Below are 25,345 nucleotides of genomic sequence, written 5' to 3'. Positions count from 1 at the left end.
GTCTTTAAGTTGGTGTCTATTGTTTAATTTCACAAGGCCTAGCAATGTTGAAAGCTTGTTTTTTGTAAACAAAAATCACATAACTAGCATAAATTTGGGCATCAGAAAATATTATGTCATAACCCATATGCCCACCTGCATGGAGTCTCGCTAGTCTGTATGATTTAGTTAGTATATTACACAATATATTGCAATCTGTGGCAATCAGTTCCTTAAATTGTGAGGAGTTCTTAGTCTTGGTTGCAGAAGGAGGCAGAAAGTTGTGGCAAGTTGGATTAGAGAGTTGGCATTGAGAATGATGATCTGGTTGACCCTGGGGTACATATCAATGGCAATGAAAGAGATGTACGGACTGGCTGTACTCACTACATTCATTGCTGTGCTATTAAAGTGGGGGCAGGGAGCAATGTATGAGTAGGAGTTGGATCTCATTGCTTTGGAGTGTAAAATGTGGGCACAGGGTCAGTTTTCAAGATCAATGTTCCATGCCCAAAAAAATAGCTTAAAGATGTTTGACCCATTATCAGAATACACCTGTTTTTCAGGTGTCCTTAGTAAGCAATAATCCCTCTCTGCTGGAGTTGGACTTCATGCAGCAGGAGCTAAACCTGCTTCCTTCAATATTTGACAGCACATGTTGACTGGGAAGATATTTGTCAGCAACAGTAGATTCCATGGTAGTACTCCAAATAGTAGGACTGATTGCCCCAACCCTTTGCTGCTCCTTGCCAAACCCCAACAGCCTCCAACTCCTATCACTCCCCTCAATCCTAGGGTCCATCCTCAAGCCACTGCTGACAAGTTGCCTGAAATTCATCTTTTGAAGATGGCTGATATGCCTGTGGAACTATCAGCTGCTCACCTAACTTTCTTGCTCTCACTTTCCCTACCTGTTTCCCAATCCTGAAACCACCAGCTGGAATTTAAATTCATCATGGGGATTCTAGTTTGAATCCTAGCCAAAGGGTCCCATTGAGTATGACAGTGACAAGGTGGAAACATGACGAACAGTAATTAGAGGAATCAATAAACATTGTTAGGTGATTCCCATTCCTAATATTATAGGTATAAAAATGGACTGAGAGAGGGAATGACTCCACACTCTAAGACCCTGGAAGAACAGGTGCAGGATTTGGAGATGTTGTATTGAGTCTTTGCTTCAAAATAAAAGAAACAAGAGAACATTCATTGGCACGGGGGAGTGGGGCTGGGAAATGTAAGCAAGAGTTTGTAGCAGTTCAAGAGGGGAAAGAGCAGAAACTGAAAGGATTAATGGTCATAGTAAAATCAAACAGACAGAGGCTAAAATGTTGCAATAGATAGAGAAAGCAAGACAGAGAGAAAATAGAGGTCGGGAAAGGAGAAAGATGTATATCTGATGAGAAGCTTCTCACCTGCTGATGGATGGGTGAAGTCTATTGTTCTTTTCAAACTCTGTCCTTTTGTTGTAGAGTGATGCAGAATTCTTCACAATCAACTTACCGAGCAGTGGAAAGGTCCAGTTGGCCCAGCAACTGGACTTTGAGGTGAAAAATGAATTGGAGCTGATGGTTTGTGCCATGGTATGAATCTAATTTTTGCATCGAGCTTTTTCAGTTGATGAGGCATTGTCTGCAGTTTCTTAACAAACAGCAAGTACAATTAAGGTGCATCGGATAGTGGAGCTGATATCCAGGATAATACTGAGATTCTGGGGATAATTTCTTCACTGAGACTGAGACAGCTGGGTTATATCCATATTGATACTAAGACAGTGAGTGTGATATCTGCGGTGATTTTGCGCAAGTGGTGGTAATATCTGTAATGGGTCTGAATTCATGGATGACATTGAGTATGAGATATCATATTTGGTATCTGCTGTAATATTGAAATTGTGAGGATGGTATCTGCAGGGCTATTTAAATATTGTGAGTAATATCCCTGTTACTTCTGAGACAGAAGAGATGGTATTTGCAGTGACAGTAAGATAATAGCAGTGATATCCACAATGATACGGAGATTATGAGGGGTGATATTTCTTATGAAATGGGTCCCTTAGAAAGTGATTTGAGACTTTTCCCCACTCTGGATGGTTTATGAGGGAGCAGCTGATTTGAGGCGGATTAAAAGCTAAGATTTTATGTAAACTAGCTTTTGGTCTGAACGATAGACTAAGGCCATTCAAATACCAGCCTCTTTGTAAAGGACAGGAAAGTAGCATGATAAATCAAAAAATCGAAAGTCCTGTTAATACAAGAAGGAATGAATGAAGGAAATCTACAGTAGGAGTAGACCAAGAATGCTTTGCATTAGGAGGTGATATAGGAATCTAAATTTCAACACAATAAGAATGCAAGTGGAATGAATACTTGACCTTGGATATGATGGATGCAAAAAATTGAAGGAATCCATGACAGCAGTACTGTTTTTAAAAAAAAGACAATGACAAGAATGTAAGAGAGTGAAAGAAAGAAAAATGAGCAAGGAATGAGGAGAGAAAGAGAGAAAACAAAAACAGAAAACTGAAGAGGAACAGTTGAGAATTGGAAGGGGGGAGAGATCATTCAGGTTATCATTAGAGTTTTTAATTTCATCATTAATTATAAATTGCTTGGAATATTCTTGGAATATTTCCAGCTTCACAACCATAATTTCACCAGATATACAGTAAAGGAACAGGAACTGTTGTGAGGAAATTTCAGATCCCTTTTTAATGTCCAGGTTACATTGTTGTTATGACTTTCCACCATGTCCTTCCCTTATTAACCAAGTTAATCTCAGTACTTCAGCATTTCCTGCACCAATCTAACAGTGCCTATTCATAGGAAGTGAATACCAAAGAGAGATACAACACAACAGCGAAAATTAACATCAACGTGTTAGATGGGGATGACCAGTACCCAAGATTCCTTCCCTGCAATTTCCTGTCGCATGGAGCATCCAGGATTTGTGTCAACCCAATCTACACAGGAAATGTCACAGAGGCAAAGCTACCGGTAAGAGGCAGTCATTTTTCAAGAAAGCATTCAATAATGTGTGGTATATTGCACAGAATAGGAGTTCATAATACTGGGGTGACATATTAACATGGACTGAGGATTAGTTAACACACAGAAGACAAACAGCCAAGATTAGTAGGTCTTGTTCAAGTTGGAAACTTATAACTAATGAAGTGCCACATGGATCAGTGCTTAGAGCCACAGTTATTTACTAACAAGATTAATAACTTGAAGGAGGTAGCAGAGTGTAATGTATCCAAAATTGTAGATTATAGAAAAATAGGAGAGAGGACCTGTTGTGAAGATGATGTAAGCAATATGCAAAGGAATGTAAATATGTTGAATGAATGGGCAAAAGCTTGGCAGATCGAGTTTAATGTAGGAAAGATGTGCAGGTCAGGTGAATCGGCCATGCTAAATTGCCCATAGTGTTCAGGGATGTGTAGGTTAGGTGCATTAGTCAGGGGTAAATATAGAGTATAAGGGTAGAGGAATGGGTTTATGTGGGATACTCTTCAGAGGATTGGTGTGGTCTTGTTGGGCTGAATGGCCCGTTTCCACACTGTAGGAATTCTATGAAAGAGTGAACTCACATGCTGTGGCAAGAGGAATCAAAATGCAAGTTGTTATTCAAATACAGAGAGACTGCAAAAAGGTTCAGCGTAGAGGGATCTGGGTATTCTTAAATATGAAACACAAAAGATTAGCAAGCAGGTACAGCAAGTAGTAAATCAAATTTTGGGCTTTATTGCAAGGGTTGGGGTTTAAAAATAGGGAAATCTTGCTACAACTGAACAGTGTTGGTGAGGCTGGTCCCAGTGTTCTGTTTACAATAGGGAAGGATGGAGGAGGTTCAATAGAAATTCCGTTGGATGATGCCTGGGATGAAGGGGTTGACTTACCAAAAGTGGCTAAACAGGTTAGGCCCTTATTCATTACAGTTTATAAGAATGAACGGTGACCTTATTGAAACATTCAAAATTCTCAAATTTTGCTCATTTCAGTTTCTTTTCTATTACAGTTTCACGCTCTCCAGCTCTCTCCGGGCTCCGTATTAGCAGAGGATGGAGACATAGGACTTCAGACACCAGTTATATACTCAATCCTTGAAGGTCTGAACTCTAAAAGATAAACAAATCAATTCAAGTTGCTTGTTCTTTAAGAAAAAATTCACGTAGCTTGAAGTAAAACAGCTAATAAAAATCCCACCATTTGGTAGCACTGAGGGTGGGGTAGATAAGAGAGGGTATTATAACTGAAAGACTTATACTGAGAGTAGGGATGTAATAGAGAATGCAGTAATCTGGGAGAGAGCTGTCAGTGTCAGAGAGAGCTGGAGGGGTGGGGGCAGGAGTCAGTGGAATTGGGAGGGAAAAGAGAGAGCTGGGGTTGGGTCATTAGCAGGGGGATCTGGTATGGGATTAGTAGGAGAATTAGACAGGGGTTTGTGGGATAGCTCCAGTGTGCCATCACTGGGAGTTTGAGTGAAGATTAACAGGAGACTTGGGATTGGGATCAACAGGAGAATGGCACTGTTGTCTCACTGTTATCTCATCTGCAGGTGGTGATAATGGCAGATTTGAAATCAACAATATTACTGGAGCGCTAATGATGAGGTGGCCAGTCCGGAGCTACATACAAAATCCATCATTCTCTCTTACAGTCATGGTAAAGAAAATAGAGTCAGCCATGATTCACAATTTAAAAAAAAAACCAGTGTGACAATGATTGAACTGGCCAATCTGCAACCACCCAAAAGTGATATACTGGATACTATCTGCTGATGAATAACTCAGACGTAGCTTTCCCTCCTTCAGTTGTACAGTTAGGAATGGATCGAAGTAGTGGGTAATGATGCTGGATAGATTAATAACCCCTTTCCATTCCTCCGTCCTGCACAGTCCCGCTTGTCCCGAGGGCTTTGCTAGATTTGGCTCCGTTGACAATGTAGGCTCTTTTTTACATTAATCAACCAACCCTTCTTCACGTGTGAGTTTAGGCAATGATCATTGACAGATATTGCACCATAATTCTATACTACAATCAAGGCTGGTCAAACATGAAATTCACAATTGACTCTCAGAAGTCACTGGGCAGAATCACAAACAGGAACCTTGCCTGAGCACCCTGCCATTACTTGGCTAAGATTTCTCACTTTGAAAAGCAAATAAACTATGTTAAACCTACACTGAATCTTGATTTGATCATAGTTAAAGTGCTGCATACAGTTTTTGTCTCCAAATTATGAAGTGATTTACATGGATCATACCAGAATTGCGTGCGTATAATTGTTAAGATAGCATGAGCAGGCTGGGATTGCTTTCTCTAGAAAAGAGAAGCCTATCCACCTGATAGAGGTAATAACAGTTGCAAAGTGGTTTGATAGAGTAGACATAGGGAGACATAAGGTGGACATCAATTTGGATGGGTGCAGGGGCACATAAATATGTTAAGTGCCCAGTCCATCTCCTTCCCTCATGCCGATCAGATTGTCCAGCAATTCTCAAGGGTGGGTATTTCAGCCCATTAAGTTGTTTAGCTGTCCCTTACCATGCTATTACTTCTTTTGGGACTGACTTTCATTCCAGGAGTGAGCAGCAATTAAAAAGGACAGTGTCTTTATGACACTGGGGTGAGCACAGCTGGGTTACTCTGATGTTCTTTTCTCCAGGCCTCCCAAGTGGATGACTCTAGTAAATACACAGTGACCAAGGTGTTGATTCGTGTCTTGGTCCAGAATCGTCATCGGCCACGGTTTAACAAGATCGAGTATAAAGGATTTGTTCAGGAGCAACTCAACCCCTTTGCCCTGGTAGTGACTTATGGAAATAAACCCTTATTAGTGAAAGCAGTGGACCAAGATTTCAAAAACGTGAGTTAAATCATGTTTATTTTTCATATGCCCTCCCTCATCCCCTTATCTTTCCATTGCTGGGGATAATGAAGAGAAATTAAACTACAGTGCTCTCTACTTGCTAGGGTGGATATAAACAATCTGACACACTATTTGAAGACAGGAGAAGAGTTGTCTCAGTTTTTTTCCTGACATTTATCTCAAGGAAGCTGAAATATCAAAGTGAGGACATGAATGCTTCAGTTGTACAGAGACTGGATCAGGCCTCATCTCTAATGGATTCGTATGAAGAGACTATTTGACCCTTCATGCCTGTAGTAGCTCTTTGAAAGAGCTACCCACTTAGTCACATCCTCCCTCCTCCATAACCCTACAAGCTTTATCCTTGTTATGAAATATGATGTTCAGTTTTTGGGCTTCACACCTCAAGAAAAATATATTATATTTAAGGGGAATGGATAGAGGTATAGAGCAGAAATACCAGAACGATACCAGGACTTATACATTTAACTTATGTTCTTTTGAGTTCAGATGTTTGGGTTCTCTGATCCAGTTGTGTTTTAAACAATAAAAGGATGGGAGGGAGTGAGATGGAGATATGAGATTTTACTCAGCTGACTAAAAAACTCGCATGTAGTTCAGAATAACACCAATTTTGTGGGGTTAGATTCCCACTGTAGCTGAGGTAGATTTAGGCCTACCTCCTCACCCTGTCCCCTACCAATATCACAGCGTAAGCTATGATTCAGTGATTCTCAAATTATCAAGGATGCCTTTTGAAGGAGAGGAAGAGAGCAAATACAGATAGACTATTAGCTCTGATTATTACAAAAATATTTTATTTCTTTCAGTTGAAAGATTAGACCAAAGATGAGAGGCTTCAGATATGATGGGAGACTAGAGTTTCTGGGGCTCTTTTCTTTAGAATCAAGAAGCTTAAGGAGATCTAAGAGGTTTGATAAAGGAAATCATTGGTAGGTGATAGGCAAATTTAACAACCTTCAAAAGAAGGAAAGTGGAGTTTTATATCATTAGCTTCCTGAGAAAACAATTGAAAAATAATCCATTTTAAAAGTGGAAGCAGATAGATATTTTACTCCACCATGGACCTATTACCCTGATCTTATTGATATTAGGCCCCCAAGGAGACTTGACAGGGTGGAGGTTGAGAGGACATTTTCCTGAATGGGAGGGACAAGGGTAAGGGAACACCATATAAATTTTAATGGGTATCCTATATAAGGTATGGACAAGAATTAATTTCTCTCATTGGGTTGTACTTTGTGAATTTGCTTCCGCACAGACCAATTGAAGAAGAGACATTGAATATTTTTAAGGTCGAGTTAGACAGATCCTTAATTCGTGAGGAAGTCCAAATGTTATAGACAGGAAAGTAGATTTGAGATGACAATCAGATCAATCATGATCTTGCCAGGTGGCTGAACAGGATCAAGGAGCTGAATGTCCTATACCTGCTTCTAATTCATATGTGCTTATAACTTGTTCCAAAGTCAACATAATTTACTGAAGACCTTTAATCTCATCAAGTGATCAAAGAAGTTCACAGATCAGGATATATTCCCTTTCGGTTAAATGAGCTTGGTAATTGTATTGCAACTGTACAAGGCAATAGTGAGACTGCATCTGGAATATTGTACACAATTTTGGTCCCCTTACTTAAGGAGGGATGTGAAATAACTCCAAGAAGGCCGTTATCCTGTCAGCAAGTCAACCTTTATTTATATATGCACTATACATGACACTGACCCAGCTAGTTCAGAGCTAGCTCCTAGAGTGAACAGAACCCCTGATACTCGTATTTATATCTGTCAGCCAGGACTCTCTGATTGGACCAGGTTACCAGCCCTCATATGCAGGGAATTCATATTTCATGAGTTATACCAGGCTAACCTCATTCCAAACACTCCAGGGTCTAGTTGTATTGGAGTTCAGAGGAGGTTCACTTGGTTGATTCCATAGATGAGAGGTTTGTTTTGAGATTGAGCAGTTTAGGCCGATACTGTCTGGAGTTTAGAAGAATCAGAGGAAATCAAATTAAGGCACGTACTTTATTATCTAAAAGGGCTTGATAGTATATAGATAGAAATTATGTTTCTCTTGTGGGGCAATCTAGAACAGGAGGTTGTGGTTTTAGGGTAAGCAGGGGCAAATGCAAAACAGAAATGGAGACAAATAACTTTTGTCAATAGGTTGTGAATCTATGAAATTCACTACCACACAGTGTGGTGGATGCTGGCTCATTGAGTACATTTCGTGAGGAGATAGATGGGCAGATTTTTAACGCTTAGACTGTAGGGTTATGGAGAGCGGGCAGGAAAGTAGAGTTAAGGCCAAGATGAGATTGGCCATTGTTATGTTAAATAGCAGAGCAGGCTTAAGAAGCTGAATTGCCTACTCCTGCTGCTTGTTCTTATGTTATAATGGAATATAACTGAAAAGTGTATAAAGGCAGCAGTGGAAAAGATCAAATGCACAAGATTAATATAAATGCCTCCACCTGACTTTGTCCCATTGTGTTACCCTAGGGCAGAAACCCGAAACTTACCTACACCCTGACAAATCAGTCCAACCACACACAGCTATACCAGGTCACTCAGGAAGGGCTTCTACTTGCTCGAACTAATCGATTGCATGCACATGAAAAGTACATGCTGCAGGTAAGGGTAGAGACTGGCAGAATATTCAAAGATGGGGTAGCAATATTTCGGAAAAAATAAGATTTTGTCCATTCCGTAGCACAAGACCTGCCTGCCTCTGATTGGCCACCAGCTCTCAGTAGGATTCCAGTGCCTTGATCACCAATAACCTCACCACTCATGATTGGTGTGACTGGGTAGGCCTTCCTGTAAAGGGGTAATGTAGATCTCTCGTTGGCTCTCTAGCAGAGCCTCCCAATGCTCAGCAAGCTTCCATTTCCATGTAACTATTGAATTTGTCATAAAAGCACAGATAGTTCCCTGATGCCCTTCAGAGAAGCTAACCTGCCATCTGTTTATTGCCTTGCCCATATGTTACTATGTTGACTTTAAATCACTCTCTGAAGAAGCCTAGCAATCCACTTTCAAATTTTTACTTGCGATTCAAGAAGAAGGCTAACCATTCTGTTGCTAGTTTAACATTTTCTTCTAAGAATCTCTCTAATTACCATCATTACTCTGACTGACTTGGCACTATCATCAGCTTTTACAGAATGGTCCTATGTGCCAACAGGTCTTTGTGTGGAATATTCCTTCTTTGTTCCCTCTTTATGCCTCAAGTACTGTCCTGAGTTATTATATCACTGATTCACTATCAGCAGAATGAATTTTCACAATATATGTTATCAAATGCTTTTCATATTTCATTCCAAAAGAGAAACTAAAATTTGACCTATGTGCACAGATTGTTGGAACAGATAATGAATCGGGCGACATGGTCAGCACCAAGGTCAATGTTGAGGTTCTGCACTCACGTCAGCCAGGTAAGCCATTCAACAAAACTATCAATCTCTCCTCCATGATCACACCAAAATAGCATTACCTGGTAATCATCCCAAAAAATTAAGTGCAGTGAGTGTGCCAAGCTTGGGAGAAACAGGCAACTCTGGAACTATGGTGCTCAAAGCTCTCAATTACTGAAGCATTCCTCATCTCATATCTAGGTCAGCTACACACTTTGGTATATAAGTTCATTTTTATGTGATTAATCAACAACTCAAATTTTGTTTTCCCATGTGACTAGCAGGATGGTAGAAGGCAAACTAGATGGACCTCGGTAATGTCTCTTGCAGGTAATAGTGTTCCCATGCGTGTGCTGCCTTTGTCCTTCCAGCTGGTAGAGGCAATGTGTTTGGAAGGTGCTGTCAAAAAAACACCTTTATGAGTTAATGCAGTGCACCTTGCAAATGACAGCCTGGTAGATATCAACTTTTAGGCCATGCTCATAACTTGAAAGAAATGCTTGGATTTAAAGCTGACTTGCAACAATTCATTTGCTAGGAGTACCCAGCCATTACTATCCACATCTCATGGGAAGTCCTGCAGCATGGTTTGTGCCAGGCCTGAGCCCCCACACTGGTAACGGAAGGCCAAAGGCCATCAGAGACTTTGGTTATTTAACATCAGATCAGAGTTCTCTAATCTGACCGACAGCAAATCCTGCAGTGTGTTAGCTCAGTTGGCTGCATAACTGGTTTGTGATACACAATGATGCTAACAGTGCAGGTTAAATTCATGCTTTGGCTGAAATTACTATGAAGTCTCGCCTTCTTAACCTCACCCCTCACTTGAAGTGTGGTGAGACTCCAGTTAAACTCAGCACCAATTATCTCTCTCTAAAGGAGTAGCCCTCAATATTTATATTTATACACTAAATCTTCTTTGGAAAACTGAGAACTGTGGACCAGCAGTTACTGATTTTTCATCCTCCAATTACAAAAGTGTCTGTTTCACAGTGTGGTGGCTGAGCTTAAAATTGGACTGAATCATAAGTGTACTCTAATGATAGTGAGGACTGTATGAAAGTTAACTAAATCTTGCACAGAAATAAAAAAAATGGATATTTCCCCCGGAAGGTCCATTGCTATCAGACCGCTAAATTCATCCTTCATCAACTTATGTAATGCAATGACATGTTTCTCCTGTTATTTTGTAGTTCCATCCGGACTTCCCAAAGAAAGCAGGATGCACAGCTCTAAAGAAATGGGATTATTGGGAGGAATCATTGCCATATTACTCCTCCTCCTTATTGTTGCATTTATCTTACTTGTATATAACTTAAGGCGTCGACAGAAGCAACATAGACAAACGAGCACAGTTGCAGTAGAACGAAATACCAATGTGGTAAGATACTGTGGTCTCACCCTCTCTGTGTATGTAAAAAGATATATCTAAACAAGGCATTTGGTGCTGTAATTTATTATGTTCTTAAAATGAGAAAACTAAGGCAAAGTAAATATATAAATGAAGAAATATTATTACAAGCAAACTAAAATGTCATCAAGCCTGTCCTGCACTGTATGAATCAGAAAATGACCAGACTCTTATATAGAATCCCTATAGTATGGAAACAGGCCATTCAGCCCAACAGGTCCACAATGACTCTCTGAAGAGCATCCCACCCTGACTCACCCACCAACCTATCCCTCTAATCCTGTATTTCCCCTGGCTAATCCACCTGACCTACACATCCCTGGACATTGGGCAATTTAGCATGACCAGTCGCCTAACTTGCACATTTTTGAACTATGGGAGGAAACCCATATGAATGCAAGGAGAATGTGCAACTCCACACAGATAGTTACCTGAAGCTGGAATTGAACCTAGGTTCCTAGGCACCTAGGAACCGTGAGACAGCAGTGCTAACCACTGAGCTACTGTGCCGCTCCTAACCCCCTTCCCCTTCCTTGATGCCTGAGGCAAAAACAAAATAAAAATCAAGCTCCAGGAAGGAAACAATACTCCTTAAAATTCTTTTTCAAGCCACTCCGGCGATCAGAACAAGTGCAGGCAATTATAGGCAAAGTCCTATCTAATGAATAATGCTGACCTTTTATGGGCCTGTAAAGTGTAAAATGGAGGGAGGTCGAGTTCTCCAGTCAACTCAATATCTCAGCCTTGAGCAAACCTCTTGTACCAGGGAGAATGGGTTTGGTGAACATTTGCTATCCCCTCTAATGTCTGGAGATTCCTTTCATAAGCAGACAACAAACTGAACACAGGACTCCAGGTGTGGTCGCAAAAAAGCCATATACCATAGCAGCAACATTTCCTTGCGCTATACTACAAACCCCTTGCAATTAAAAACTCCCGCATTGTTTGCTCTTAAAATTACTTGTTGTATTTGCAGGTTAACTTTTTAAGATTTGTGTACATGAGTAACCAAATCCCTCTGAATCTCACCTCTGAATGTATGCAAAATTTCACTTATTGCATTATGCTCGAGTTAGCATCTTTGTTGTCCAATCACTTACCCAATTTACATCCCTATGTACAGTCTTCTTTGCATACATTCTTTGCAGCTTTGTATCATTTTTCAATAAACTTTTTCTTGTGAAGGAGATCAGAACTACAGACCAAAGTATAGTATAGTTATCAATAAATCTAGAATGGAATCAGGAAGAAATTTGTTTATCCAGAGAATGGTTAGATTGGATTGCGCTTCTAGGAGGCGTATCTGAGGGGAGTCATAAGAAATTTGTTCAGATTGAACTGGAGTGTTGTGTCCAATTTTGGGTACAGTACTTTAGGAAAGAGTTTAGAGAGGGTGCAGAAAGTAGAAAATATTTATGAGAATGGATCCAGCCATAAGAGACTCCAGTTAAGTGCATTGATTGAAGAAACTAAGGTTATTCTCTTAAGGGAAGGGAAGGTTGAGGCATATGATGAAGTTATTCAAACACCCAAAAGATCTAGGCAGAGTAGCTAGAAAGAAACTGTTCCTCTTGATCCAGGGGCCAAAAACTAGAGGATCTTGATTTAAGGTCATTGGCAAAAGAAAAAGGTGATTTGAGAAACCATATTTTTTTAACAGCATAGATAATTAGGATTGGAATACACTGCCTAAAGTGCAGTGGAGCCAGATTGAGTTGAGGTGTTTAGATGGAAATTGGATGAGCACCTGAAGAGAGAATATTTGCAGGGTCATGGGGAAAGGGCAGAGGAATGGGACGTCCGAGTTATTCATGGAAAGAGCCAACATAGCATGGATAGGTTGAATGGCCTTCTTCTGAGTGCTAGCCATCTTATGATTTTATTCTGTTAGTAGCATAGATATGTATACAAATCAGCAATGTAAGTCCATGAGTGACAACCTAAATTTTCAGACAACACAAATTTTGACAAACCTAAGCTGTCAGTATAGCTCTTCACAGACTCAGGATTATTTATCAAACATTCTCCAATAGCTGAATCATATCTAATTTCGGACACTCGATTGTACCTTTTACAAGCAGGTTGAGTTGGTACCTTGTTTGTTGCAAAACTTTGAAGCGATTTGCTGTTTGTTAGCTAATTTAGGGTTGTCAGTCAAACTCATCAAGTGAGGCACACCTAATTGTACTAAAAGATACACAGGACCGTGTTCATTGCAAACAGAAAGAACGTGCACTCACACCACAGTGTATTAACTCAGCAAAATAGGTGACTGTCAATGCCAGGTTCATTTCGAAAGGCAAAGACTTGACCAATCAATGTCATCTTCCTGGTTTAAAATCTGAAGAAAGCTTAGCAGTTAATTGGCAGGCATCATTGAGCGGCGTATTATCCATTGCAACAGCTCTACCAATTAGACTTTATTTGCAAAGCAACAGCATTCTCCTCTCATATAGTATAAATAATGTTTTCCCTTTACTTAGGTATTTTCTTGAATGCAAGACTAAAGGCTTTGAGTATCTTTTTTTATCAATACTCAAGTTCTGTATTACTAAAGGACTACTTGAATGTATCTTTTGATAAATAGACAATGGCTTATTTACATATGCCAAGCACCTAACACCCACTTCAGACATGAGCCTGGCATTTTATACCTTTGCCAATATCATAGAATCTGTTTGGGGTGGAAGGAGGCCATTCAGCCCATCAAATCCATACTGACCTTCTGAAGAGCAACCTCCCCCAGACCTACCCTCCTATCCTGCCTTGATATAGGATCCTCATTTGTCCAAATTGTCATGGTCCCACTGAATTTCTAGGTCAAGTTTTCTTAAAAAAAGTAGTTCTATGGATTTTTGTAATTTTCTTTTAGTCTTACTTCCTGTTGTATTGTGACTTTTCTTATTTAAAATCCCAGTATGTGAGGGAACTTGAATAACCTTATAGAGATTTACAAAATTATGAGGAGCACGGATAGGATAAGTAGACGAAGTCTTTTCCCTTGGATAGGGGAGTTCAGAACTAGAGGGCATAGGTTTAGGGTGAGAGGGGAAAGATATAAAAGAGACTTAAGGGGCAACTTTTTCACGCAGAGGGTGGTTTGTGTATGGAATGAGCTGCCACAGGATGTGGTGGAGGCTGGTACAATTGCAACATTTAAGAGGCATTTGCATGGGTATATGAATAGGAAGGGTTTGGAGGGATATGGGCTGGGTGCTGGCAGATGGGACTAGATTGGGTTGGGATATCTGGTCGGCATGGACGGGTTGGACCGAAGGGTCTGTTTCCATGCTGTACATCTCTATGACTCTAAGTCTGACTTATTTGGAAACAGCAATTTAAAAAACACTTGTAGAGTTGAATGAGAATGATTTACAGTTGTGAGTGTCTCTTCATTGCATAGGAACAGAGTATAAAATTATCAATTCATAATAGGTAAGGAAGGGCAGATGAACATCACTAACCCACAAGAACATGTAACTGATATAAAATGGATAATATTGGCCTATAGCTTCCCTAGGAGTTGAAAATCTTTTCTCTTGCGAAGGAAATTATTAACGCAGCATCCAACAATGTAACATAAACCTTTCAAGTTAACCAACACTAGATGGGCCCACATAGTAAATATAGACAAATGCAACCACTGAACACCAATTTGAATTGAAAATTGGTGAATTATACTTCCTTTGGCACCAACTCTGTGCTGGCAATGTGCAGAACAGACCTTTGTGGAGTATGGTAACCTTAAGGCTAGGTCTGTAAAGGAGACAGGTCACTTATTCTAACTTGTTCGAGAGGAGTTGGAAAAAAACACATTTGTTGTCTACATGTCTAAAATGTATTTAAAGTGCTGAACTGTCTCTGAGGAAAAAACAAACTGACTCATTTTCTCTCTCTCCTTGCCTCATTTTCTTTTTATTCACCACCTGCTTTTCTCAGAGGTTAAAGTGGTTCCAGCTGGTGAGTGTGTGGGATTGTTGTGCATTCTTGTTTCGGTCTTTCAGTGAGTTCAAATTTAAAAAAGACGAACCAATAAGTTGGGTGGCTGTGTGCCTAAACTCACCAAATCTAGTGGAGCTATGAGTTTGGAAGTGAAACCTGCCCTGAAATTCAGGCTCCACTGAGTTTGTTGGATTTCAACTGTTCATTTCTCAGTTGAGTCAATGGTTAGACACAATAGAACACAACTCGGAATCAAATCCATTTATATTGTAAAGAATTCTTGAATTGATTTCTGTGAAAAATTGAACCTAATTAAGAGAAAAAGACAACATTGCAAGGTGTTGAAAGTTTGGAAAGGACTACAAATAGAAGTGGCTGAGTCCAATCACATCAATAATTTTAAGGGGAATTGCACAGATATTTGATGAGAAATTCAATGGAAAATTATGTACTATTTATGACACTAGGGTTAGTCTGAAGGATCAGAATGATCTTTTCTGATCTGGAGTGTGAAAAGTCCATTTATTCCTTTGTCTTGCTCTGTCCATTTAATTGTATATCAAACTGATACCACTTCCCAAGACTACTATTCCACAATTTTCTCATTTATGGATTAAAATATTCCCTGTGCCCTCAATTATTTACAATCTATATCATTGATTTGGATGAAGAGATTGAATGTGTGTTGGTGACAACACAACGAAAAAAAAGGTACGTTGTGAAGAGGACATAACCTATCTAAATCCCTTTGTGTAAATGAACAAAAAAGAAATTAACAGATGGAGTAAAATGAGGGAAAATGTGAACTTGTCTACATTGCTAACCACATTATTTGAAGTAGTCTGAGATTGCAAAACTCTGCTCAACAGCAGGATCAGGGGTGTCCTAGTGCACATATTGTAAGTAGTATGAAGGTGCAGCAAGTGATTAAGATGATAAATTGAATGTTGTTGTTAATTGCAAGGGGAATTCAATATAAAATAGTAAGTTTTGCTCGAACTATGTAAGTCTTTGGTGACTACATCTGAAGTGTCTTGCACTGTTTTGGTCCCCATATTTAAGAAAGAAAATGAGCGTATTAGAAGGAGTAGGTGAGGACTGCAGATGCTGGAGTACCAGAGTTGAAAAATGTGGTGCTGGGAAAACACAGCAGGCCAGGCAGCATCCGAGGAGCAGAAGAATCGACGTTTCAGGCATAAGCCCTTCTTCAGGAATCTTTTATTAGAAGGAGTATTAGAAGGAGTGCAAAGAATGTTAATTCGACTGATTCCAAGGATGAAGGGCTTCTTATAAGGGAAAATAGACAGTTTTTATATGCCTGTCTTAAAGTTTAGATGATTGCATATACATTCCTAAGGTGAAAAACCAGTAGATGCTGAAGGGAGAGATCTATAGGAGAGATTAGAACTGATTTAACCATAAGGGTCCTCTCATTTAAGATAGAAATGAGGAGATCATTTTTCTCTCAAACTGATGTTACTTAATGGAAGACACCTACCCCAAAAGTAGTGGAAGCATGGTGATTGAATATTTTTAAGCCTACATTAGACAGATTCTTGCAGGTTGACAGGAAAGTAGAATCGAGACCAACTTCCTATTTGATTGCTATTTGATCTCTGCCAAAGCAAACAGCTTGAATAGTCCAATTTTGTAAATTAATAGATTTTTGCTTCAAAACCCTCCAAATGTTTCCAATAATGGAATGGAAAATCATGCGTTGCATGTGATTGTTTGATCTATGGTCCGAACAAATGGGGCTCTGTGCAATGAGATATTTACACTCAAACATCAACTTGGGGGTCTTGTAACACAGTTTTAGTTTCCCTACCTCTGAGCCAAGAGGCCTGGGTTCAAGTTCCACCTGTTCTAGCAGGCTGCGATAATATCTTTTGAATAGGATGATTAGAAAACATTTAAAACACTAACTTGTGCTAATATTGCACTTAATGTAATAAAGCAACCCAAGCGCTTCACAGCAGCATTATGAATCAAGACCTAACACTAAGTACACATGGTGATTGTATGGCAATTATGACCACACCATGTATGTTCATTGAGTGGTTCATGAATTACAAATTTATACAGCTCATTTACAGACCCTTTTATTTTGTGTGTTCAAATTTTAAAATAACCAACATCACTGCTTTTTGCACAAGATAAATGGTTAGTTTATTACATAATTGCTTCAAATTATTAAGTAAAAAGTGATAAAGTCATTAACTAAAATACAGATGTGAAGACTTAAAGTGAGCAGGGATAAAAGTTAGTTATAAAGTTGTAAGTATGATCCGTCTCTAAGATCATTGCAGGTCCATTATTTGTTTGAAGATCCTCTTTCTGAAGTGAAGGGGTTGAAAACTTGTAAAACAGAATCCAGTAGCTGTGATGGCTTCTGTTGTTGAATACTTAGAGATTAGCTCCATGGATGGACTTTGCAGAAAAGGTCTCAGACTGAGCAAAGACTCCTTTGTTTTTCTTTTTTTTGTGGGATGTGGGTATTGCTGGAAAGGCCATCATTTGCTGTCCATCTTCGATTGCCCTTCAACTGAGTATCTTGCTCGGGCCAATTCAGGGGAAGTTAAGTAAACCACGTTACTGTAGGTCTGGAATCCCATTTAGACCAGATGAGATAAGGACAGTTGATCTCCTTTCCGAAAGGACATTAGTCAACCAGGTGGGTTTGTACAACAATCAACAGTACTTACATGGTCGCCATTAGACTAGTTATTGAAAGCAGATTTTATTAAATTCAAATTTCGCTATCTTCCATGATGGGATTCAATCATATGACCCCAGGACATTAGTCTGGGTCTCTGGATTACTAGTTCAATGACATTACCATTACGCCACTGCCTCCCTTGAAAAGCACAGCAGGTTGTGGGCCTGGTTCAATATAGCAGTTGTCTAGCTGCAACAAAAACAGAAAATGCTGGAAAAGCTCAGGGCTGGCAGCATCTGTGGAGAGAACTCAGAGTTAACCTTACGGGTCTCATGACCCTTCCTTCAAACTGGCCTCAATCAGTTTCTTCAGCAATTTCTGTTTTTGCTGTGGTTCTGTTCGCCAAGCTGGAAGTTTTTGTTGCAAACGTTTCGTCCCCTGTCTAGGTGACATCCTCAGTGCTTGGGAGCCTCCTGTGAAGCGCTTCTGTGGTGTTTCCTCCGGCATTTATAATGGCCTGTCCCTGCCGCTTCCGGTTGTCAGTTTCAGCTGTCCGCTGTAGTGGCCGGTATATTGGGTCCAGGTCGATGTATTTGTTGATGGAGTTTGTGGATGAGTGCCATGCTTCTAGGAATTCCCTGGCTGTTCTTTGTTTGGCTTGCCCTATAATGGTAGTGTTGTCCCAGTCAAATTCATGTTGCTTGTCGTCTGCGTGTGTGGCTACTAGGGACAGCTGAAACTGACAACCGGAAGCGGCAGGGACAGGCCACTATAAATGCCGGAGCAAACACCACAGAAGCGCTTCACAGGAGGCTCCCAAGCACTGAGGATGTCACCTAGACAGGGGACGAAACATTTGCAACAAAAACTTCCAGCTCGGCGAACAGAACCACAGCAACGAGCACCCGAGCTACAAATCTTCTCACAAACTTTGAATTTCTGTTTTTGTTTCTGATGTCCAGCATTTACGCGGTTCTTTCGGGTTTTCTTTAGTCATTTAGCTGGATTGTCTTCCTCTGCCACTTAGCTAAGAGGAAGTGAATGCTTCAGGCCGTATCAAAAAAAAAGTTGCTTACAGCCTATCTTTTACACCTTAAAATCGAACTGCTATCCCAAAACTTGAAAATTATGCTTCTACATTAGGTGTTGGCTTCCCTAAGGCTGGGCCAATCTATTTCCACTCTCTTTTAGTCAAAGCAATTATTCGATTACTTTAACCATTAGCTTGGATGGTCCCATAGTCAGGTTATGATGAGCAAGGAAGTGATATTTACGCCTCTGGGACAGAACTGTTCTTATGTCAGGAAGAAATCATGAGATTTTTTGAAATCCAATGAATATTTCCAAGGATAAACCATTGTCAAGGTGTTTCTGTTAATCCTTGGAAGTATTCATTGGATTTCAAAAAATCTCATGATTTCTCCCTGACATAAGTACAGTGCTGTTCCAGAATCAGTTAAAATGCCCAAGAGTAGTCATATGATTTCTGGGAGCATGCTAGTTTGTGTATGTTTTAAAGACAGATTGGCTTTCTTTACAAAATATATAAATTGTCATGATGGGGAGATAACTAAATCCCTGGTAGAAGAGACTTTAAGGAGCATTTTAATGGAGGAAAAAGAGATAAAGAATTGGAGAGGTTGAGGAAAGGGATTCTAGAGCTTAGGGCATAGGTTGATGAAAACATGGTCACCAATGGTGAGACGAATTAAAAAGGAAATACTCCAGATGCCAGAATGCACAACTACAGATATCATAAAGAATGATGCACTGGAACAGATGCAAGGAGCAAGTCCATGAAGTGACTTAGAAACAGATGAAAATATCAAAATCAAGGTCTTGCTGAACTGGCTAGCAAGTTGATGGGAGTACAGGATATGAAGAAAGTTGGGACATGGGGAATGGTATTTTGGATGATAACACTTTTCTTGTTTTGAAGGTAAAGGAATATTACAGTGAAATGTAGGGGATGCTATACTTGGCAGCTAGCAGTTGCTAGATCTGCTCTGGGAGTTTAGATATGGCAGCGTACATGTGCTCTTTCTAAACTGATGGAGGTTATATAAATGAATGCTTTGGGATCTTTATTCTGACTACAAATTGCATGTAGATGAAATTAAAACAAATTCCCAAGCACAAAAACCTACAGAAAAATAAAACTTTTTCAACTGATATACTTTTCTTCTAACGTTTCTTCTTTGTATTTTTTCTATATAATTCAGATTAACACCAGCAAACCAGAACAATCCTGCAGGAATCTAGCCTATATAAATGAAGCCTTCAGTAGTTGCAATGAGGAGTCGAACAATGGTGGTGCCACCTACAATCAGGCAAAAATTTCACATGAACTGCTTGATGCTGCACCAATTCAAGAACAAGAGTGTACCATCAAACCCATCTTGACGAATGGAAAACTTACTTCCTGCAAGTTTATGTGTGTTAAAGCTGATGTAACGGCAGAGGAAATTAGCACTGATGCTGGACACCAATATACAGAATGTAACAATGAGGAGCAGAGAGTAAATAGCAATTGCCCGATAGGAGTAAACTTTCAATTACCAGGTAAGTCTGGCTTGGAGGAAAGGCCACAATGGGAAAGTAAGAAGGAGCCATTGGAAGTCATAAAGAAAACTCTGCAAGAAGCAGCAGGGCAGGCAGAGACTGTGCCAGAAGAAATAAAGAGCTCCGTGTCAACAGAAAAGCAAGACCTTAAAGCATATATGACAGAAGAACAAGAATATTTAATATCTTCAACAGGTCTTGCAGACCTCATGACCACAAGAGGAAAAAAGCAATCGGTATCTGAAGCAATACAAGAACATCCAGCAACCACATCAAGGGAACAAGGGCACATAATATGTTCCAAGAAAAGAGCAAGTGTAGTGGAAATAATGGCAGGAGATGCAATATCAGAAGATACAGTGAGGACAAAAAACCTAGTAGCTCTAGAGCAGCCAGCAGCAGAAGAGCATCCACTAGTTGAAACACAACCTGTGATAGAAGTAACAGTGGAGCATCCAGTGGAAGTACTGTATCCAGCATCTACAGACCATCCTGTAAAAATAGAAAATACAGTGGCAACAATGTCTCTGGCATCCTCAGAGTATCCAGTGGTAGTACAGCATCATGTGGAAACTGAGAATCCAGTGGAAATGGAGGATCTAGGGGTTACAAGGCTGCAAGTGACAAGGAAAATGACAACAGAATATCCAGCAGCCACAGAGTATTCAGTATCAGAAGACATTGTTTTCTACTGTCCAATGACAGGAGTAACCATAGAGGTCTTGGAAGGAGCTGAGGAAATGGAAGACACAGCAACAATAAAAGAAATTGTAGAAACTTCAGCGGTGGTCACAAAGTGTCCAGTGGCAGAAGATGGTATAGAGCAAGTCATGACAGAAGGACTGGCCATTGAGGGACAGTCAATCACACAGTTGGATGCAGAAGATCCATCAGCAGAGGGATCAACCATAAAGGGGCCAGAGGGAGAAACACCTACTGAGGGTCAACTGGAAGGCAAAGGAAGCCTGTCAGCAGCAGGAACAGATTTAGAGCTCTCGGAGGTAGTTAGCATCGACTCAGCAGCAAAAGAAATAAGTCTGGAAGCTACAAGGCATCCTGAACCTGATATGGTCAGAGATTGTTCAGTGGTTCCAATGGGTTCAACAGACCCTGATTACTCAGCAGCTGTTGAAAGAGGAGACAGTTCTGTAACTTTAGGGGAAAACACCACAAATATGGTGATGTTTTAGGAAACACAGGATGAAAGAACTGTAACTGTCCACACCTCCATCCAGCCCTGCTGCCCAAATTGCTGATACGTTGATCAAAATATGTTTAGCCCTAACCATGTGCAGTGTGAAGATCCCTTGCCTTCACCTTTCAGATTGCAGATTTAATATCCATTTCTTCAAGACCCTCTTCTTCCTCTAACCTGTATTCTTGCAGCTTTAGTGCTGTTAAAAGATCTGTTAAAAGACCTACATTATGAAAAGGTTTGATTTTCTGCAGGATAAAAAAAATAAATAAATAAATTCAATAAAAGCTAGGGATATGATTAGAACTGATATAACCTAGGTCACCTTCTGAAAGAGAAAATTTGTAATTTATTCCTGGGCAATAGTCACTGCTGGTAAGGACAGCATTTATTGCACACCCATGGTTGGCCTTGAGAAAGTGGCTATCTTCTTGAATTGCAGTTTGTGCAGGGAAAGGTAGTCCCACAATGTCACCTTGCAAGGAATTTTAGAATTAAAAGCCAGTTACAAAAACAATGACTTATTTCCATTTCAGCATGACATGTAACTTGAAAATAAGTCTGGATGTGGTGCTGTTGCCATGCATTTGCTACCCTGTTCATCCAAGTGGTAGTAGGTTCTGCCAAAGAAGCCTTGGAGATGTTGCATTGCGTCCAGTAAACCATTCACACTGTGATGGAGTTCTGATAAAATAGGTTGTTTTTTTTCCTGGACTGTGTCAATCATCTTGATTGTTGAAGTTGGATTGATAATTTATATTCGACCGTGAAATTTGTGCAACTTGAACAGAGTTCTGTGGTGTTTGTGAGTTTAGAGAGTTAGATGAGGAGTCAATGGATGTGTTCCTTAGCATTTTTCACTTTTACCCTGTTGAAATTGGTTTTTACTCTGAGCCTTAAGTTTCTAATTTATAGGCACAGGAAAAGAAGGCTGACTGATGAGTAAGATGAATAGTTCTACTTTTTTCTCTCTAATCTCAAATCCAAAAGTAAACTCAAGGTTGAAAGCATCTTGCCCATATGGAATTTCAATCTTATGTTATGTTGGGAATTGTGAATAAACACATGCACAGAAGTGTTTCCATTTGAGATTACCATAGAGGTTTAAGCTCCTGGTTTCAGAGCTCGAGCAGCAGCTGAATTCACTATCATGCATCAATAGTGCAGTGGGCTACATAGATACTACATTTTAAGAGGAGGTCACACCACAGGATAATGGCATGCAGGCCATATTATAAATTAATTCATTGGAGGCAGATGTTGCTGACTACGCCAGCATTTATTACCCATCCATAACTGCCCAGAGGACAGTCAAGAGTCAACCACATTCTGTGGGTCTGCAGTCACACGTAGACCAAACCAGGTAAGGCTAGTGAATTCTCTACCTAAAGGTCATTAGTGAATCAGGTGGGTTTTTACAAAAATCAACATGGTTACCATTAGAGCAGTCCAGGAATGGATGGCCACCACAAAACAGTCCAACAGAACCAGGCAGGTAGTGCAGGAGTCCGCGACACTATTTTGCTCACTGATAGGTTTTTTGTTCTGGTAGCACTAGAATTAGAATAAAATACAAATTAAAATATTCTCAATCAGGCTTGCGGTAAATGCATGTGAATGCATTGAGTGAAGTAAATAGGATAGGCATGTTAACGGTACAGATTATCATTTGGAATTATTAGGCTGTGGCTGTAACAGAGGCTTAGTTCTAGGAAGCATAGGTGTTAAATATTCCTGGACACACAGTGCTCAAGAAAAATAGAAAAAAAGGGAAGAAGAGATAATGGTATTGGTTAAGAGATTGCAGTGCTGAAGAAAGAGAATGTCTCACAGGGTTCAAAGACAGAATCAATTTGACTAGAGTTATGGTGTAAAAGGGTGCAACTACATTGCTTGGTGCGGTTTATAGGCCATCAAGTAATGGAAAGAATGCACACATTATAGGGCAGTTGTATTTGGGAGAGTTTAATTATCTGAATACATACTAGGGTAGTGATAAAGGATTAAATGAAGCAAATGTTCGATAGCAGTACATGCTTAGTCCAATAATAAAGCGGGCAATGCTAGACTATTTTCTTGGGAATGAGGTGGGCCAAGCAGATCAAATGTCAATGGAGAAACACTTCAAGGACAATAAGGTTAAGGATGACAATGGAAAAGGATAACAAACAATCCAGAACAAGAATAATTAACTGGAAGAGAAATGATTTCTTTGGGGCAAGAACAGAGTTGAGCTGAATAGACTGGAGCCAGAGATTGGTGGGAAAACTGTAGAGGAACAATAAGCTACCTCTAAAGAAGAAATATTTAAGCACAGTCAATGTATATTCTCTCATTAGGGAAAGGTAGATCAAACAAAGCCACAGCTCCCTCGGTGAAAGACTATAATAAAGAAGAATAAGTGTGCTTATGACAATTGTCAGTAGAGAAAATTGTGAACGATACTGAATACAAAAGATTCAAAGGAAGTGAAAAAGCAAATGAGAGAAGTAAAGAAGAATTACGTAAAGAGATTGACAGCTAACATAAAAAGAAATCCTAGTATCGTCTTTAGGCACAGAAAATACTAAAAGGGTCCAATTGGGGATGAGAAAGGGAATTTACACAATAAAGCAGAGTTATGACTGAGGTATGAAATTAATATTTTGCATCTGTATTTCCCAAGGAAGCAGATGTTGCCCAGGCCACGCTGAAACAGGAGGAAATTAAATCAGTACAAGGATTCAAAACTGATAAGCAGCAGAAGCTGTTGGTACTGTTGATGAGCACTGGATCAGATGATTTGCATCCAAGGATTTTGAAGGAACTGAGAGTAGAAATTGGAGACAGCTTAAGGTTATGAGAGGCACTATATAAATGCAAGTTTTTCTTTCTTCCTAATATGAACCTCAGGCCACTAATTGTTCCCACAGAGTCCATTGTTGACTCCATCAATGACAGTTTATTGGGCTCCTTTGCAGAGTTGCCATTCTTTTGTACAGCAGCACCACTGACCGGAGGAAATAAAAAAAGTGTAATTGGGTCTTATTTATGACACAAATTCTTTTCAGATCAAACTTTACAATCAGCAGAAAGTTGCAAGAATCAGAACAAGATCCACTGTCTAGAATTTACAAGATATTCATTCATAAAGGCACAGAATTAAATCCTCCAGTTTCCTCATTTTGCAATTTGGGTGTGACACAAAATCCTGGTGAAATGTTCACCTATCCTCCCTTTTCACATGATTACCGATTTGCTCTAAATTTTGAAGCACTTTACATTTTTAAGATTTCAAGTTTTTGTTTTGATTTTAACGTTAATGTGTTTCAACTTGAGATTAAACTGGTTGTTGTTTCACAAGATTTACTAATTTGAATGGGGAAAGATGGGAATGTAGAACCATATATATTCAGTGGGAGAAATATACTTATAATGTCATAAGAAATAATGAAAGGAGACTTCACAATACAGGAGGAAGATCTCTGTCCATAAAAGTATCTAAATTAGCTTGTTTACAAAAAAATGCATAGCCTCGGACACTTAGCAAATTCTTCGCCACAATGATTTAAAACTCAAAGTTGCTGCAGCTGATATTAACAAATACTTAATGTATATCATTAATAAAATTGGTTGAAATTGTTCAGATATTAGTTTATCCTCTGATGAAAGAGACATCAATAGTACATTTATTTCAAATACAACAGGAATACTCTATGAACATATTGTGTGTTCTGTTACAAATTGTACTAACAGAAATGTCTTAGCTTTAATATGAAGCCTTTCCTGGTCTTCTGATCTTCTTGCGCCCTCTGCAAAATCCTAACTTTATTTGTAGATCATGGATAGATACAATGTTAGCAAATCATTAATTCCTTTCAGTTAATTAAGTTTAATCAGTCTAATATGACTCAGTCATTTGCAACTGAATCAAAAATGTTGAATAAATAACAGTTGTAAAAAGACACGTCGCTGAATTGGTCTAATTTAATGTGACAAAACTCCACTGTAATAATGCCTTTTACTATACATGTATGGATTGGTAAAGATAATGATGAACACTGTCCTTTCAATACCAAATTTGTAACATTCACACCAAACACTAAAATTTGCAGCATGCTTTTAAAAGCCATGATAGGATGTGGCTACTATCTTTTGTTTCATGTAAGAATGTGTTCCATAACAGAGATGTCCTTCTCTCTTATTTCAGATTAGTGTCCTACAAATAGAAGCTGGTTCATTTAGCAGCTCCAATAACTCACTTGGGAAACTGATTCACTAAGAAAAATGCCTAATATTCTCCAA

The 25,345-nt window shown here is 39.5% G+C and overlaps 1 protein-coding gene across 3 annotated transcripts in view; it reads left to right on the top strand.

Annotated features, from left to right (window-relative positions):
• cdhr5-rs (cadherin-related family member 5, related sequence) overlaps nucleotides 1-25,005 on the top strand; it is a 57,470-nt gene extending 32,465 nt beyond the window's left edge. For 2 of the 3 annotated variants that reach the window (XM_043713941.2, XM_043713943.2), the window contains 10 exons: nucleotides 1,452-1,562; nucleotides 2,805-2,975; nucleotides 4,000-4,090; nucleotides 4,540-4,646; nucleotides 5,650-5,850; nucleotides 8,379-8,510; nucleotides 9,235-9,313; nucleotides 10,486-10,673; nucleotides 14,643-14,663; nucleotides 19,527-25,005. In XM_043713941.2, coding sequence (XP_043569876.2) covers nucleotides 1,452-1,562; nucleotides 2,805-2,975; nucleotides 4,000-4,090; nucleotides 4,540-4,646; nucleotides 5,650-5,850; nucleotides 8,379-8,510; nucleotides 9,235-9,313; nucleotides 10,486-10,673; nucleotides 14,643-14,663; nucleotides 19,527-21,056 — 2,631 coding nt within the window. In that variant the 3' untranslated portion in view covers nucleotides 21,057-25,005. The remainder of the gene's footprint in view (nucleotides 1-1,451; nucleotides 1,563-2,804; nucleotides 2,976-3,999; nucleotides 4,091-4,539; nucleotides 4,647-5,649; nucleotides 5,851-8,378; nucleotides 8,511-9,234; nucleotides 9,314-10,485; nucleotides 10,674-14,642; nucleotides 14,664-19,526) is intronic. The other variant, XM_043713942.2, reaches the window with a different exon arrangement.
• The last annotated feature ends 340 nt before the right edge of the window (nucleotides 25,006-25,345 follow it).

The sequence above is a fragment of the Chiloscyllium plagiosum genome, unplaced genomic scaffold (assembly GCF_037043375.1).
Source record: "Chiloscyllium plagiosum isolate Xiang-an unplaced genomic scaffold, Cpla_swu_hap1 HiC_scaffold_23, whole genome shotgun sequence".
NCBI lineage: Eukaryota > Metazoa > Chordata > Chondrichthyes > Orectolobiformes > Hemiscylliidae > Chiloscyllium > Chiloscyllium plagiosum.
The sequence above is the reverse complement of the archived record's forward strand: the minus strand, read 5'-3'. Positions and strand labels throughout refer to the sequence as shown.